The sequence below is a fragment of the Gymnoscopelus braueri genome (assembly GCF_963280865.1).
Source record: "Gymnoscopelus braueri genome assembly, chromosome: 8".
Classification (NCBI taxonomy): Eukaryota; Metazoa; Chordata; class Actinopteri; order Myctophiformes; family Myctophidae; genus Gymnoscopelus; species Gymnoscopelus braueri.
Window position 1 is genome coordinate 52,535,840 of NC_137609.1, and position 13,528 is coordinate 52,549,367.

The 13,528-nt window shown below is 40.2% G+C and overlaps 1 protein-coding gene across 1 annotated transcript; it reads left to right on the forward strand.

Moving 5' to 3' along the window:
* Positions 1-5,759: 5,759 nt before the first annotated feature.
* On the forward strand, positions 5,760-8,809 carry LOC308090074 (uncharacterized protein; the record flags this gene model as incomplete). Its single annotated transcript, XM_080435102.1, has 6 exons — positions 5,760-5,769; positions 6,127-6,393; positions 6,485-6,784; positions 7,050-7,874; positions 8,044-8,135; positions 8,256-8,809. The coding sequence occupies 6 exons, from the start codon at positions 5,760-5,762 to the stop codon at positions 8,544-8,546; spliced, it is 1,785 nt and encodes a 594-aa protein (XP_080291228.1). The 3' UTR covers positions 8,547-8,809.
* Positions 8,810-13,528: the final 4,719 nt, after the last annotated feature.

A 13,528-nucleotide genomic window follows, 5' to 3' on the forward strand; every position in this document is an offset into this window, starting at 1 on the left:
ACATATTATTTATTTCCTGGGAAAGATGACAGATAGTTGTTACCTATGAGGGCTTATAAGTAGGGCTGGGTATCGTTGAAATGTTATGTGTCCGATTATGGTTCTGCTTATCAATTCCTTATTTAGGTTCAAACATGGTAAAAACAAATAAGAGGTCAAATGTTTAACAAAAGTTACTTTATTATTTTAAGCCTTAGTCAATTGAAATACATTTAATGAATAGAGTAACATCCTCTCCTTTATTCCAACACTTGATCCAACTATATGTGGATAATACATAGCTGCATTTTCCCCATTTTTTTCTCCTTTTTGTCTTACTACTGACAATGACAAAACAAATATAAAAGCCTGTCTGAGACCCTGAGCAGCATTGGGACCAAATACTTTATCTACTGTAAACTGAATTCAGTGCAAAACTAAAAATAATCTTCCCTTAAATAAATCATTCAAGGAATACAATAAAGTGCATTCAGTGTATAACAGCTGTAATATACTGATATATATAATAGCTGTTAAAAAAAAGTGCATCCCGTTGTGCACATTCTGCACAACTTCATGTCATGTTCATGTCCGAGCAGCAATAAGTGTAAAATGCATCTTTTGCATTCAAAGCATACTGTAACAGCTGTCTGCAACTGCTACAACAAAAAACTAAATCACACAAATATAAAGGAGAGGCAATACTCAAGTATCCAATTCAACAGTTCTTGTTGAGGAAGATGAGCATATCAGCCTTTTCTGGTAGTATACTTGATCTTTCTGCGCAAATAGTGTCTCCAGCCGTGGAGAAAACCCTCTCAATAGGGGTTGAGGAGGCCTGAACGCACAAAAAAAAACCCGAAAAGGACACCTCTGATAGTGAAGGATACGTGGTTCTGTTGTTCCACCACCAGGCAGCAGGGTCATCAGCATTGGTGGCATCTCTTAAGCTCCGTCTCAATTTGGTGCTTGATGGACGTGGTTCTGATTGATACGAGTTTCATTTTCAAGTTGTCTTCTTAAGCAAAAAGCTCCTCCAGTGGAGACATTGCAGACCTCTTCCAAGGAGGTGGCTGATTCTCCTCTTCCTCACTCTGCTCTCCTTCCTCTTCATTCTCTCTTTCTTCCTCCTCCTCTGGCTCTGACACACCATCTTCTCCACCGTCATCTGTTGGCCGCTCAGACTCAGTCGGCTTTCCTTCCATCATCTTCTCCTTGACCCGATCCCATACAGTGCTGTCCTCCACAGTGTGTTTGAAACGTGGGTCTAATGCAGTGGCCTCTTCAAGAAAGCTTCTGATGTCAGCAACAGTGTTGACATCAGAATCTTCAACACTCTTGTACCGCTTTGACAGGTTTCCCCAGACAGCCTGCTTAAGATTGATTTCAAACACTGTGTCTCCCTCTTTAACAGTGTAATGCGTCTCAAGCTTCTTAAGAATTGGTAAGATCTGACCGCATGTAGGGCTCTTTTCGGATGACACACAGAGTGTGGAGATGTATAACACTCTCATCAGATGAATGAACTCCTCTGCCTTTCTGAAATCAATACATGGAAATATAAACAAATCATAAAGTATAAGAAAATAGGACAACAAAAATATAAAAGTACATACTGAGCAGAACAGACAAAGACAAAGACAAAAAAAAGTACATAGCAAAGACATAATGCTACTACCTGTGTGAAATAAAAATAAATAAAAAGTTTTAGAATACCCATAACGTGACAATATTATGGCTGCCTATCATCTAATAACCCACTCGGGTATTCCCTTCATTTATTAAACTTATTGTGTAAGTAGATAGCATCAACATGCTATTTAAAATGTACCATTCCTTTTCATGTGAAGTCCACAATTACACTATCCAGGGCAATTTACTTAGTGTGAGATCGGAATGAGCAGTTTAAGCATGAACTGTAGTCAATACCGTCATTTTTAGCTTGCGGCACCTTGGACTTTTGGTAATTTACTTTGCGTCTCTGCGGCCCCTCATGGTCAAACCAAAAGAAATAATAATAATAGTAATTTTTAAGCACAGGATAAAAATATACATTTCCGTTGAAATATATGGGTTGCTAATTTATTTTTCAAAAACAAACATACATACATACAGGTGCGTCAATTGTTACAGGTATAATGCATAGTTTTCTATGCATTTCGGGCTTTTTTGGGGGGTTTGACCCCCAATTTTTTATTGATTGGATAGGTGTCCCTTAATTCAATCTCTGGGAGTTGGCAACCCTAACCTTGCCATACCTTAGCTTTTGCTGAACTGATGCCACTGGACATACACACAAAATAAACAGGTACAGTGAAAATAATATGATGTCAAAATGTACATTTTCTTATAACAATAACAATGTGTAGTGTGTGTTACAAAATAAAAAAATCCAAAATAGGACCGTCATTTTTAGCTTGCGGCACCTTGGACTTTTGGTATTTTGCTGAGTGGCCCCTGAGCCATCTTAGCCTGAGTAGCCCTGGTGTAGTGCCTAAAATAAATGACATGCCATCTAAATATTATGTGCATTTGAAACAAGTAAAATAATACATAAAATAGGAGGTTGAGAAAAACAAATCGACAGAACAAAAACTTGAGAACGTGACCAAGATAATATCTTGGTTACTTGTTCTATTGTATTTGTTTCACATATTATGTCTGCATAGTAGACACACTGTATCTTGGTCAATCGATACCTTAACATAGACGTGAACGTTGTGGCTGGTTGAAGACCAGGCGTGACCAGGTGTCATTCTGGATCACAAGGAGGGGCTTCAGTGAGCATGCTGGGAGGTCAATATGGAGGGAGTTACACTAGTCAAGCTTTAGGATGACTGAGGCCTGGATAAGGATCTGGCCAGACTCCTGGGTGAGGAAGGGTCTGATCCTTTGTTATAAAGTGTAAACATACAGGAGCGAGTGACCACAGCAATGTGTACCTTGAAGGACTGCAGACTGTCCTGGACAACAGCCAGGCTCTTGGTAGCTGGAATAGAGGCCAGGGCAGGACTTACCTGGGAAGAAAGAAAAGCTCAGTCTTTTCTGCATTGAGCTTGAGGTGTTGGGAAAAAGGGTGGGGGGGGGGGGGGGGCAGTTGAGTGTCATCAGCATAACAGTGATAGGAGAGCTTTGTGAGCAGAGATAACAGAGCCAAGATATTTGGTGTAGAGAGAGAAAAGGAGAGGGCCAAGTACAGACCCCTATTTTTATTAATGAATTATTACTTTTGATTGTTTAAATTAATCTTTTAAATTATAATTATTCCTCTCTCACGATATCTTAGCACAAGATTGGACACTAATAATTAAAATGTCTTCTTCATAATCTCTCTCTCTCTCTCTCTCTCTCTCTCTCTCTATCTCTCAGAGTCTGTGAGGTTGGTGAATGGGACTGGTTTGTGCTCAGGCAGAGTGGAGGTGAAGTCTAATGAGTCGTGGGTCTCAGTGTGTGATGGTGACTTTGACCTGCAAGATGCAGAGGTGGTCTGTAGGGAGCTTGGCTGTGGGGCTACTTCAGTCCTCCAGGGGGCGCTATATTGGGAAGTGAACACTTTTGGTCCAAACACAATGTGGACCAAAGAGTTCCAGTGTGAAGGCAACGAGTCTGTTCTCCTGGACTGTGGAACCTCAAACTCAACTAGAAACAGCTCTTCACCTAACAAGACCGTTGGACTCACCTGCTTGTGGTCAGGTAAGGAGAAGCTACTCTTGGAATCATTTTTATTTTAATAAAAGTACTATTACTCTTTAAATTGAATGTTTACTCTCTTGACTCTTTACAGTGGTTGATGATGTCAGGCTGGTAGGAGGGACCAATAACTGTACTGGTATACTGCAGATGAAACACCAGGGAGAGTGGAGACCAGTGGATGGTGGGTTTCACTGGAACCTGAAGTCATCATCTGTAGTGTGTAGACAGCTGGCCTGTGGCTCTGCTGTTTCAACAGAAAGGAGTTCTGGTTTTACACATGAACCTGTATGGAGGATTACACCTTACTGTGCTGGGTCTGAGTCTTCACTGAGTGACTGTGTCATAATGGAGACTTCTCATACCACACGGAAAGGTTTGATTACAGGCAAACCCACAGTGATCTGTTCAGGTAACACAATGATAGCAGTCTTTACAGTCTCTCATTTCATCTGTTAGTGGCTATTGGGGAAAATCTGATGATGATGATTATGTTGATGATGAATAGCTGTGTGAATAGTTGTTTCTTTGTCCCTCTATTCTTCATTTATTTATGCTGTGTGTTTTGATTTATTGATTATATATTTCCATTGTATATTTATTTTAGAAATGGTATATTGTTATTTTTCTTTCTATCTATGCGTTTAGGGTTTCAGTAAATTACTTTTGATTAATTGATTCAATACTTTATTAACACATTGACCTCCAGAGGTTAATCTCATAATGTACTCACCAGTGCCAACGCGTTATTGTTGTTTTTTAGTTTTTTTCATGTCGCCATAGATCTTGTTAAAATCCTTAAGATTGAGCCGTAAACGGTCTGTTTACATCGGCGACATCTCACTGTATCTCCCAATGAAAACCGCATGTCAAACGGAGCTCCATGATTGTAGTTAGAGCGGATTACGTTAAACAGTGATATGCGAGGAGAAAAAACTACAGGAAGAGAATTGAGTTTCAGTGTGCGCTTTAGAATGGGAGCGGACGTGATCGTCAAAACCGGATCCCAAATAATTCTGTTTCCGGTCATGAAACCGGAACCGGAAATGGATCAAAAAATTCCGAAAGTGCACCTGGAAAATGTTCAACGCGAATTGGCGGTTCGCGTAGATCTACGCGACTGGCACGCTGCGGCTTTAAATAGGTTCGCGTAGATCTACGCGATTGGCATTCAATGTGTTAAGAGTTTGCAAAGAGTACAAAGGGAAAGTTACACAATAATGTTTAACACAAAAAGCCCTGAGGGCTTGTTTCCATTGTGGTCCTAAAATTGCATCTGATGTGTTAAGATTTAATTTGCATCCATAATGCATTTTCTCTTGTGGATTGATAAAATAATGTTATAACATTTATCTCTCTCTCTCTCTCTCCCTCTCCCTCTCTCTCTCTCTCTTTTTCTCTCTAGCGTCTTTGTCTGTGAGGTTGGTGAATGGGACTGGTTTGTGCTCAGGCAGAGTGGAGGTGATGTCTAATCAGTCGTGGGTCTCAGTGTGTGAAGGTGACTTTGACCTGCAGGATGCAGAGGTGGTCTGTAGGGAGCTTGGCTGTGGGGCTCCTTCAGTCATCCAGAGGGCGCTCTATGGAGAAGTGAAGGCTCCAATGTGGACCGAAGAGTTCACGTGTGAAGGTAATGAGTCTGCTCTCCTGGACTGTGATACCTCAAACTCAACTAGAAACACCTGCTCACCTGACAAGACTGTTGGACTAACCTGCTCAGGTAAAGTACCTTTTAAATTTGGTTCATCATTTTATAATGACAGTAATAGTTCTTTTTTTACGTATACTTTCTTGTCTCTACAGAGTCTGATGATGTCAGGTTGGTAGGAGGAACCAGTCACTGTACTGGTTTACTGGAGATGAAACACCAGGGAGAGTGGAGACCAGTGGATGGTTGGTCTGACTGGAACCTGCAGTCATCATCTGTAGTGTGTAGACAGCTGGACTGTGGCTCTGCCGTTTCAACAGAAAGGAGTTCTGGTTTTACACATAAACCTGTGTGGAGGACTATATCTGCCTGTGTTGGGTCTGAGTCTTCACTGAGGGACTGTGGAAGAAAGATGTCTGCTACTTCCTTGTACATACTGGAGGTGATGTGTTCAGGTAACAAACTACTACTTCAACAACAGTAATATGTACAGTGTCTGGCAAAACCACAGGAAACACTGGCCCTGATCAAATGAGCCATGGGAGCCATTACTTGCTTTGTGTCTAAATAACGTATTAAGCTACATGTTATGATGGGGCACTATGCCCTACTATTATGTGTAATGTGTAATACATAGTAATGTTCATCTTGCACACAACACATGATATCTCTGGTCTTGATGCTTTCTTTTCACGTCTTTGTCATCAGCCAAAGTGTATGACTTAAAATGTACATCCCTCTCTCTCTCTCTCTCTCCCCCCCCCCGCCCCCAGAGTCTGTGAGGTTGGTGAATGGGACCAGTGTGTGTTCAGGTAAAGTGGAGGTGAAGTTTAATGAGTCGTGGGTCTCAGTGTGTGAAGGTGACTTTGACCAGCGGGATGCAGAGGTGGTCTGTAGGCAGCTTGGCTGTGGGACTCCTTCAGTCCGTCAGGGGGGGCTCTATGGAGAAGTGAAAACTCCAATGTGGACCAAAGAGTTCCAGTGTGAAGGCAACGAGTCTGTTCTCCTGGACTGTGGAACCTCAAACTCAACTAGAAACATAAGCTCACCTGACAAGACTGTTGAACTCACTTGCTCAGGTAAAAGACAAGTTAAACATTTGGTTTGGATAGTTTTTTCATAAAGAATTTTTTTTTTCATTTTACTGTTTACTGTGTTCTCTCTGTACAGAAACTGGTGATGTCAGGTTGGTGGGAGGAGCCAGTAAGTGTATTGGTATACTGGAGATGAAACACCAGGGAGAGTGGAGACCAGTGGATGGTTGGTCTGACTGGAACCTGAAGTCATCATCTGTGGTGTGTAGACAGCTGGACTGTGGCTCTGCTGTTTCAAGAGAAAGGAGTTCTGGTCCTACACATGAACCTGTGTGGTGGATTTCATCTTCCTGTGTTGGGTCTGAGTCTTCACTGAGGGAGTGTGGAACAAAGATGTCTGGTAATTCTACTGCCAGACTGGAGGTTATCTGTTCAGGTAAAACAAGGAATTCAACAATGACATATTTACATGATCTGTATCTATCTATCTATCTATCTATCTATCTATCTATCTATCTATCTATCTATCTATCTATCTATCTATCTATCTATCTATCTATCTATCTATCTATCTATCTATCTATCTATCTATCTATCTATCTATCTATCTATCTATCTATCTATCCATCCATCCATCCATCCTATATATCTATCTATCTATCTATCTGTTGTTTCAGCCACTCACCTCTGTCTTGTTACAGATCTGCTGTTTAAGCCAATCATCACATTTGTACCCCCCATGAACGGGGTTTCTAAGGGCCAGCATCAGGGGCTGCAGGTGTTCAATGGTTCCAGCTTCACCATCACTTGTTCCATCCAGCCACAGTACCCAGGAGGCTTCTTCAACCTCACCTTCACTGGATCCAACACAACTCACACCTACACCCAGACACCTGTCAATCACTCACACAATACAATACACAACCTCACTGTATCCAATACAACACACACCTACACCCAGACAGTTGTCAATCACTCACACAACACAACACACAACCTCACTGGATCCAACACAACACACAACCTCACTGTATCCAACACAACGCACATACTCACTGGTTACAACACAACATCACTGGTTACAACACCACTGGTTACAACACAACACGCAACATCACTGGTTACAACTCAACACACAACATCACTGATTACAACACACAACCTCACTGTATCCATCACAACACACAATATCACTGGATACAACACAACACACAACATCACTGGATACAACACAACACAAAACGTAACACACAACATCACTGGATACAACACAACACACAACATAACACACAACATCACTGGATACAACACAACACACAACATCACTGGATACAACACAACACACAACACCACTGGATACAACACAACTCAAAACCATACAGAGACAGCTGTCAATCAATCTGCCACCTTCCTGTTTACTGCAGCAAACCACACCCACCAGGGAAACTACAGCTGTGTTTATCACATCTACGTTTTTTCTCATCACTTCTCCTCTAAGAGCGAGGTCCTCTCTCTCACTGTCACAGGTAACAATTATGGTCTTTTCAAGTCACAATATGAAACTCAATTAAGCACGATTAAATATGACATACATTTAGAAATATCAAGCAAATTCCATGAAATATACCTTTTAATTAGAGCTGTTCTTTACATTATGTTTGATGTTCTCACATGTTTAACATATTTCTCTCACAGCTTCTCATCTGACATCTAACATCCTGAAATGTACCGTCACAGTGCTGGTGCTTTTGATCCTGATAACTGGTGGCCTCTATCGTCTCTGGAAGGTAATTATTTTTTTATTCAACATGAGACTGCACTGTAAATAAAGCAGTCAGACTTTTTTAATTGAAAAGAGCCACGTCTGAGCCAGTTATTTAAAACTGGTCACTGCTGTGTTTCTCCAGGTCATCAGAAGGCGTTGTGCAGGAGCGCAGAACAATGACCTGGTTTACTATGATGTAATACGAGAGAACGTTGAGATAGTTTATTATAATGTTGCTCGTTCTGATGCTGAAGCTGGACCCAGTGAAGAGACAGAATACCACAAGTATGAGGAGGTGGATCAACAAGGAGGTGCTGAAGCTGGACCCAGTGAAGAGACAGAATACCACCTGTATGAGGAGGTGGATCAACAAGGAGGTGCTGAAGCGGCAGGACGAGGCAGGAGACCCCCTGTGTATGAGGTGGATCTCTAAAGGACAATTTAAGCTCAGTGTCAAAAGACGTGTTACACTACTTGTCTCTCAACGTTCTGAGTGTTGAGCATTCATACTGGCTGCGTTGCCACAGAACGTGAACAAGGAATTGGATGTAGTCTTTTGCTTCTTCCCAACCAATCAGAGTGTGCAACATTTTATTAAGCATCTGAAACATTTCTTCTTCTTTTTTTCAGAGGTACGCGTTATTTACGACACATTCTTTGTTGTTTTGACATAGCTTTCGTAGCACGACACGTCGACATTCGCTCAATGGACAAACTGGCCTTAATGAGTTCATGTCACATCCATCACATAGCTGTCCATCACCTCAGTCTAAAGGTCTAAACATTTCACTGAAAAGTACAATGTACTAGAAACATCAACCACCCCACTTGTATAAGTTATATTGTATTAAAAAAAATATTAATTAAAACAAGTGACTCAGTGCCGCTTTAATGTTATATTATCAATACAATCTCAGTGTTTTGCCAATTATTTGGGGGCCCACTTATAATATCCTCACGGCCCACCAGTGGGCCCAGATCCACATGTTGGGAATCACTGCAATAAATAGAGCTATTGATCCTAGTGTGTCCACCCTCATTATGTGTATCAATCCTCCTATTTGACAAACCTCTGTAGTGCGTTGTGAGGCCAAAAATTGGTTCTGCCCGGTTCTCCTCAGTGGCTGGAGCAATTGATCGGAAATTGCTCACAGCCATTGACCATTACCATGTGCATGCAACTGTGATTTCACCAAATCTCAGCTGTTTATTAGCGTCTTTGTGTAAAAGAATGTCGCCATGGTTACGGGGCTGCCCAGCTATGGGACAAACTGCCTCCCGGGTTGCCAGATCATGTGCGCATATCCCCCCACAGATGCGTCGACCGGGTATGGACTAGTTAATTATAACTATCAGTAATTAGTGATCAATAGATGGATGTATCAATCCTACTGTAAACAATCCAGGCCTATGCAGCATTATGTGTCATATTTAATGAGTCATTCAGGTCATAGATTGTCACAATGAATCATTAGAGTCTGAGAGAACTATTGATCTCTGTATGGATCTGGTTGGGTTGTAACGCTTGTTTCTCTTGGCACAATAGAATTTGGAGTTTTGTTAAAATATGATGAATATAGATTTTTACTATACACTGCTTAATTGTATATGCTTATGGTAATTTTGTTGAGCGCCAAGTTTAAGGATCTGTTAATAATAAGGTAGCATTATCGTTTTATTGTCAACTACATTCATCATTTTGCCTGACTTTTTATGTCAGTGACGTGATCGTTTTCTTCTTTTTTGGTCCATGTTATTTTAAACAAGCTTGTTATTAGCAGTAAACCTTGGTGTATATAGCAATATAAATAATAACAATTAAAAAATAAAAAAAAAGATGTATTATCTCTTAGTTTATAACATTTTTTTCTCATTTCCATGTTATTACTTATCTTGGTTGTTTTGTGTACTATGTAACTTGATTTCAGTTTATTGATCTTGTATTGAAGTTGAAGTGAAAGTTGGTATTGGTCCATTATGGATGAGCCTATAGGATCCATCCAACCATTCAAACCATTATGGATGAGCCTATAGGATCCATCCAACCATTATGGATGAGCCTATAGGATCCATCCAACCATACAAACCATTATGGATGAGCCTATAGGATCCATCAAACCATTATGGATGAGCCTATAGGATCCATCCAACCATTCAAACCATTGTGGATGAGCCTATAGGATCCATCAAATCATTCAAAGCTCATGGACCTGAATGCTTCTTAACAACTGTAATGTTCGCTTTTGATTTGACATTTGACAGCGGTGGTAACCACTTACATTCATAGTTTAATTATGTTATGTTTTATTTGTAATCTTTGTTATCTTATGAAGTGAAAAACCTCAATAAAGAATAAACTATTGAGTACAATGAAGTGTTTCCATCTCCTACATTTATTGTGTGTAGAACAGGAAGATGTCATTGGTTACCCTGAACACAAACAAATCAGCTCGTCATGGTTACAGCAGGTCCTTTTTTTTTAAGGACCGTAGTGTGAACGCTACCTAAGGCCTGATGTACGTACTGTTAAATCACTTTATGTTATTATCTGACTGTTACAGACGTGCTACTGACTGGTTGTTGAAGACCCTGCATGACCCCTTTACACTGTAGATGAAAAGGTCCTTTAGCCCTGTGACTCTCAACCTTTTTCATTTCAAGGACCCCCAGTTTGATATGCATTAGACCACAGACCCCCATTTGACATATCTTTTTTATATCTGGGATCATCAGTGTTTATGTAACTCTGAGAGCGTACAAATGGATTACGGGTCCACCTGACATTGAGAACCAGTACTTTAGCCTTTTCTTTCCTCACCAATGTCTATCACCATGTTAAGCCTTTGGCTGATACACCCTAAAATACTGTATCTCAGTAATGGAAATATGATATCAAATATAAGACTGTGTAAACTTTCTTTACCATTGTAAAAAGTGGGTAAAGTTCAGGTGGTGGGTTTTATCTGTGGTGATGAATTTAATACTTTGAAAAATTGGCAAGTTGTGTTTTGGTCACATACACATTTAAACAACCACCTATATTCATACAGAATGCAATTTGATCGTAACAGAACATCCTAAACGTATACTGTAGGCTATGGAGTCAACATGCAATGACAGCGAGGAATATTAAATCAATGATGTAGGCTACTGTACTCCCACTGCACACACAGTGGGAGTACCAAGCATGAATGTACAGCTGTAAACATGTCTGTGTCGTGTGGAAAGGGCCTCAGGCTCAGGGGCTCAGGGACCCAATATGGACTCAGCATCCAGTACTGCTAAACATACCTGGTGGGTTATTTGAGGGGTCATGACCTATTTATCAGCTTACATTTTACAGTGTTACAGTTCACATTTTGTCTGCTCATTTCTTTGTGTCACCACTTCCAATTGCACTTGGTTTATACTGTATCCTTTGTGAGTTCTCTCGCCTGATTGGAGAAAAGAAAATGGTATCTCGACCTGAAAATGTGTTTTCTGTTTAACACGGGGCGGCCATAGCTGAGTGGTTAGTGAGCCCGCCTAGGGAACCAGAGGCCCTGGTTGCCCCAGGTTCGATTCCAGGCTATCCCGGCAGCATATGTGCCGATGATATGAAATTTGTCCCTGAGCAAGACTCTTAACCCCAATTGCTCACAGGTTCTCATTGGAAACAAGACCGCAAGGACTTTCATGAACGACCTGTTAAAAGGAATTATCCTTATTATCCTTACATTGGGTGCCAGAGGTTTATTAAAATATTATACGTTGAGTGCCTGGATTTTTAAAAATTTTTGAACCTTTTTCAAGTAGTCACAAAATATTTTCAGTGATCACCGTCCTCACGGTGATCCCCTCATTACACACATAGAGGTCTCGTACAATCGGGGGGGAAAAATTAAAAACATTCGGTAATCCGTTCCATAGTTGCAGCCAGTTGAAAATAGTCAAAAATACATTGAAAAAAAAATAAGTACACAGGAGCCGAGATACAGGATTTTGAAGTCATAAGTTAACCAAGAAGTGGATTAAAGTCTATATCTTCGAAAAATGATATCTCCTGGTGCTATGAAGGGAAAAAAAGAAATTGAAAATATTTTTTCAAAAACGTATATACGTTTTTGGCACACCAAGGGTGTATTTGCGAAAACGTATATATACTGTTTTGGTACCCAATGTATAGAGCTAGAATCAGAATATGGAGATATTTAACACTTATAAAAAATAAAAATAAAAGGAAATCACGTACCTGACCTTTAAAAAAAATAGAAACTATTGAAACATGAAGCAACACAATTCAAATATTTCCCACTGTTATAGCACTGTTATTTCCCACTGTAATACCATGTTTAGAAGATAGGCTAGCCTACTATGAAACATAACATTTACACCATAAATGGAACCAAGGGTCATGACTTAAGTTCATAAATAAAAAAACATAACAGCTTTCAGTACATGATTGTCCATGTCAGGACTAGTACATTGTGATAATCTGATGGATCTTCTATTGACGACTACTACATTCATGTTAAATGTAGCAATAATAACATATTAACCATTTATATTAATTTGTATTCAATAGCATAGTGTTGGCATCTATCTAAAGTACATAGATAGTGCTGGCTAGTTTCACAGAACTGGACACTGTTCTAAATAATAAACTGCTCAAAAAAAGTTTGGAAACTTAACTTCGGTCAATTATATCTCCCCTTTAACACATTCCATGCCAGAGTTTAATCTCATAATGTACTCACCAGTGCCAGCATTTTATTGTTGTTTTTTAGTTTTTTTCATGTCGCCACAGACCTCGCTAAATAAGTTAAAAGTGCGCGTTCATTTGGTTCTAAACACACAGCGGATCCGTGAGAAACAACCAGCGAAAACAGTTTCCAAATCCGTGCCGCCATCTTGAAGCTACAGTCGATCAACGGTAAACAGTGATCAGCGAGGAGAAAAACAACAACCAGAGAAAATCGAGTTTTAAACAGGATCCCAGACAGGAAGCGGATACGATCGAAAAAAACGGAACCCGAATAATTCCGTTTCCGACCGGAAACCGGAAACGGAAATGGATCAAAAAAATTCGGAAAGTGCACCTGGGGCACTTAACATGGGAATCGGCGGTTCGCGTAGATCAGGGGTGGCAAACTCATTTTGATGTCCGGGCAAGATTGGTCAAATGGTGACTTGAGGTGGGCAGGAACCAGTTGCGGACGCACATGCGCGCTCACACGCATTCAGTTATACAGCATTGTTTTTCAATCTGTTGTCTTGTCTTGTCTTATTATTATTATTATTATTATTACCCTTATTATAAACCATTTTAAGTAGAATAATTCAATTTGAAATTAAACAATACCTGGTAATGTGTGTGGGTGGTTAAATAATTACATTTATAGAACAGTGGTGTAAAGTAACTAATTACATTTACTC